The 5,151-nt window shown below is 32.2% G+C and overlaps 1 protein-coding gene across 1 annotated transcript; it reads left to right on the top strand.

Annotated features, from left to right (window-relative positions):
• The first annotated feature begins 19 nt into the window (after positions 1-19).
• On the top strand, positions 20-1,995 carry LOC108743568 (RNA polymerase II degradation factor 1-like). Its single transcript, XM_018479139.2, has 2 exons — positions 20-1,596; positions 1,650-1,995. Exon 1 carries the CDS (start codon positions 198-200, stop codon positions 870-872), a length of 675 nt encoding a protein of 224 aa, XP_018334641.1. The 5' UTR covers positions 20-197; the 3' UTR covers positions 873-1,596; positions 1,650-1,995.
• Positions 1,996-5,151: the final 3,156 nt, after the last annotated feature.

The following is a 5,151-nucleotide window of genomic DNA, read 5'->3' on the forward strand; positions in this document are numbered from 1 at the left end:
TTTATTGAAATATTAACACCTAGTTAGATATTTTTTATTTTGGTAAATACTTAGTAGAATGTATACTAAAAAAATTTCTGTAATGTTTCAGGGAAAACATGACATTCACAAAACCCCGATATAAAACAGCACGAACTGAATAACACTCAATGAAAATTATTGCAACGTTCCTTTCCTACCCCTTTTCTCCATTATAAATGTTGCAATTTTTACGTTTCACCAATTTAACAACAACCAATTTGCAGGCGAGGGCGAGAGAGGGGGTGATCGGAACGAGAGGTGGTAATTTGTCACAAAGCACCAACCAGCAACAACTTTCGAATCAACAGAGCTACGCACAGCCTCCTGCAGGTCAAACTGGAGGCATTTTCGGCAATCAAAACACCATGGGACAAACACCTTTCAGTGGTCAGAGTGGTAGTGGAAGTGGCCAGCAAGGTTTTAGTGGCAGCAATCAACAAGGATTCGGTGCAAGTGGTCAACAAATGTTTGGAGGGGGCAGTCAACAGCAACCGTTTGGTACCAGCAGTCAGCAAACATTTGGAGGAACACAACAGGCGTTTCCTGGTAGCAGCCAACAAGGTTACGGTGGTGGAGGACAACAGGCTTTCACGGGTAGTGCTGGGGGACAAATTGCGTCGAGGTTAATGCATAAAGGAGTTCCTCAAGTTGTACCAAACGTTAATTCGGCACCGATGAATCAACAACAGCAGCAGCAGCAACAGCAGCAACAACAACAACAGCAGCAAACAAATCAACAACAAGGACCCAACCTCATGCAAAAGCTGAACGAAATTACGGCGCCAGGTGGTGATATAATCTCAAAAGGAAAGGAACTGATTTTTATGAAATTCGGATTGGGAGGTAAATAACCATGCACATTACCACTGTTACGTATTGTGTTATATTATCAGCTGTTTTTGAAACCCACAACGTTACACTAAATTAAGTCAACTAAATAGTAATAGTATATTAAGGGCAATAATCGGAAGCAAGGCAAATTTTCTTGCAAAACAACATTTACTTGGACAGAGAAAAATTAAAAAATTTAAATGAAAATGGTTTTAGATTTACTACAAATTTTAAGTTCTTGGGTTATCTACTTATCGTTCAATTTAAAATAAAAAACTATCAGTATTATGCTGTATGCCAGCTGCAAATAAATAAATAATTATTTCAGTACAAATTTGACCAAATATATAGTTTAGTCTAATTAGATAGAAGAGAAACGATCGTTGTTAATATGTAAATAAATAAACAAATAGGTTTCAGAAACAGCTTTTATGGCACAACTTTGTTATTAATTATTATTGACTAGATAATATGCTGTTGAATATAAAGTGCACATTTGGACATTGAAAAATTATAAATTTGTCGTCGTACAAAATAAAATTGGATCTGCTTCAATTGTGCACTTAATATCTAATTATTATACGACAAAATTTGTTGTGCCTTCTCCTTATTACTAACGCACAGCAAAGTTGTTTTGTTAACTGTTATCAATACGTTGCTGTTCCATTGTTCAAATTGTTTTAAAGGACTCCGCACTTTCCTAATGGAAAATGACCTTCGGATAAGCTAATACTGTGGATTCAGGTATGAATCAAAAGACTCAATGTCCGCTAAGTCCTCAAAAATCTTTCTTTCAGGAATTAACCCCTTGGAGTTTCGTTATTTGTGGATTTCAGTTTACCTGACTCCAAAATTTCAGAGTTTCACCGAGGGCCATTTTACATAAGGAAAGTGCAGAGTCGATGTTTATAATGGTTAAACATTACAATTTCAGAATTCTGTTACACTAATAATATATCATACCTATATAATAATTAGTAACGTCATTATTGCAAAGGGATGCTGAAAAAACTTATAACTAACGGTTAAAATTGTTGAAAATTATCATAAAAAAGAAGTTTGTTTATAAGAATGTTAACAAAACAGCTAATGAAGCATTTATTCCTTTGTTATTTTTAACGTTTAAATAATATTGAGAATATTATTATTATTATTATTATTNTATTTTCCCCAGTAGAATTTTATTCAAAGCAGAATGAGCGTTGGCAGCGTTGGGCAGAAACTTTCTGTAGAAGTTGAGCATACCCAAAAATTTTTTGCGGTACTTGGTTTGGGGAAGTTGATGATTGCTGTCACTCTGTCGGGTAAAGGTCGTATTCCATTTGCCGAAACAGGATAATCTAGAAAAGAGACTTCTTCTTTACCAAAATGGCATTTCGTTGGATTGAGTAATATGCCGTAGGAATGCAGGCGAGTAAATAAAGTGTGTAAATGCTGCTTGTGCTGTTCAGCATTTTCCGACGCGACCTGTATATTATTATTATTATTAATATTATTATTATTATTATTATTATTATTAATTAAAGAAAGCCAAGGTACGTATTTGTCATTTCCATCAGCCCTTATAATGGAGAAAAACATAAAAATTTATTATATGTTGTGGCATACACAACACACATACATATATAATAAGCCTGTAGGTTGTGCTGTATGTACCTATACCAATTTGCAGCTTTTAAATCGTAACGGAAAATATATGAGAGGATATTCGGATGACGATTTTATAGGCGATTGAAATTGAAGATTCTTGTGATTTTACTCTACTGTATATAATAATATAAACTTACAGTGCTTAAATAAAATTGTATTTACATGCTACAACTACATGTCGGAACTTTGTATTCAATTTTAAAATTTACATTTTCTTTGGGTATGAAAAAAACAATGTTTTTACTGTTGTAGAAGTAGTGTACTTTAAAAAAAATATTAAACGTATCTATAAATAGGTGAAGGCCAAGTTGAATGATCGAACGGGTACAGAACCGGCCTAGCTACACTACTACTACTACTACCGTAATTTACTGAACTCTATTCTAACACTCTTTTAATCCTGAAAATAATTATAATTCAAATTTATTTTCATAGCAATTGTAAGTCGACCCATTTCTCTAGAACCATATAAAGAAATAATTGAAGACAAGGTAACGATTAAAGAATTCTACATACGTTAATAGCATATATTTATTAACAATCTTGTTTTGGGCTGATATTTACTTNGTTCGAAATGTGGTGTTACAGACGAATTATAAGTAAATCGTGAATAGATAAAGTTAGAAATTAAAAGGTATTAAAATGAGTAAGAGAACAGGAAGTCATTAAGAAATAGGCGAGATAGTTTGGTAGGACACCTTCTCAGGCATGAAGGTCTAGTCAGAGACATATTACAGGCAGAAACGGAAGTTAGGTGGGGTAGAGGTAGACCTAGATTACATTCATCATCATCATCATAAAGTCGTCAGTCCTAAGACTGGTTGGACTGGTACCTCCACTCTTTCCTATCCTGAGCTAAATTTCGCATTTTCCCTAAAACTAGAACAACCACATCCTTAACTATTTAGATTACATTACTGTTCGCAAATAGTTAATGATATAGGTTGTTCTAGTTTTGGGGAAATGCGAAGATTAGCTCAGGATTGAAAAGAGTGGAGGTGCGTGTCCAACTTGTCCTAAAACTGACGACCTTATGATGATGAGCTGTATTGTGTATAGAAGATGCTATAGATAACTAGATAATAATTAAGTGTGACGATATAATTGACAACTTGAGCCAGGAAAAGGGACTTAATTTTTTAGGAAATACTCGCTTATTTTTACCGTTAATTAGTAAATAATTAATACGCTATTTATTTTATTTGCTAATATGTGCAACGTACTCCTAACGACAATATTAAGATTTATTCTTTTTACTATTAAAACTATTTTTTATTATGCTTTTTATTTTTATATATTTTTACGTAATAGTCTTATTGTTTATTTTTGTTAATTGGTGAAAGCTTAATTCTAATTATCTTAAGCCCGGTGGGGCTCNGGGAAATGCGAAGATTAGCTCAGTATTGAAAAGAGTGGAGGTGCGTGTCCAACTTGTCCTAAAACTGACGACCTTATGATGATGAGCTGTATTGTGTATAGAAGATGCTGTAGATAACTAGATAATAATTAAGTGTGACGATATAATTGACAACTTGAGCCAGGAAAAGGTACTTAATTTTTTAGGAAATACTCGCTTATTTTTACCGTTAATTAGTAAATAATTAATACGCTATTTATTTTATTTGCTAATATGTGCAACGTACTCCTAACGACAATATTAAGATTTATTCTTTTTACTATTAAAACTATTTTTTATTATGCTTTTTATTTTTATATATTTTTACGTAATAGTCTTATTGTTTATTTTTGTTAATTGGTGAAAGCTTAATTCTAATTATCTTAAGCCCGGTGGGGCTCGGAGAAAAGAAAGGGTTTGGGGCCCCTCAAAATAGTATTCTATCACATTTTACGAGTGCTTCTTGATTGATATTGACATCCTTATACCTTATACCTATACCGTAATAATTTTGTAACACTTTAGCAGGGATTTTTTTTGATACTACCCAACAAAATTGCATTTTTATTGTTATCCTTTTTTTATTCTTCATGTGTTATACTTATTAAAATAAAAATGCAACACGCGAAAAGTACACGAACGCATTTTTAAAATTTAAGCGTTTCACTGGGTATTTTACTGATACTATCATTGTGGCATCTTTATTTTACTTCGAATACCGTATCTGCTACCAATAAAAGTTTCTAAATGCTTTTTTAATTATTTCTTATATGCTGATGTTCCAGAAATAATTTTGTAACATGCCAAAAACTTACGAGCGCTATTTTACATTTACATTTAAGGTTTGAAGAATTTTGTCGACTAACTGATACGCCAAAATTTGGGAAAGCTTTTTTATGTTTAAATTATTTCGTAGATATTTTTATGATACCATCATCGTGACATTTTTATTTTACTTCAGATACCAAATCTGTTAACAATAAGAGATTCTAAATTTAAAAATAAAATTTATATTTTGATTTTGTTTATTGACATGGTAGATGGTACCCTTTTTATCCTAATCCGGACATAAACTTTGTTAATACCACAAGACTGCACTCTTTTACGTACTTTTTATGTATTAGACATTAAAATATTTTTGTATCCCGTTAAAATTTAGGAATGCCTTTGAATATTTAGTGTTTGTGATATTCAAACAGAAAATACGTAATATGTAATAGATTATAAACGTTAACATGAATAATTATTTTATG

This window comes from Agrilus planipennis, unplaced genomic scaffold, assembly GCF_000699045.2.
Source record: "Agrilus planipennis isolate EAB-ADULT unplaced genomic scaffold, Apla_2.0 scaffold1767, whole genome shotgun sequence".
Taxonomy (NCBI): domain Eukaryota; kingdom Metazoa; phylum Arthropoda; class Insecta; order Coleoptera; family Buprestidae; genus Agrilus; species Agrilus planipennis.

What these genes read in the sequence shown, in the direction of transcription:
- LOC108743568 (XM_018479139.2), top strand. Translation starts at nt 198, where the DNA reads ATGTTGCAATTTTTACGTTTCACCAATTTAACAACAACCAATTTGCAG.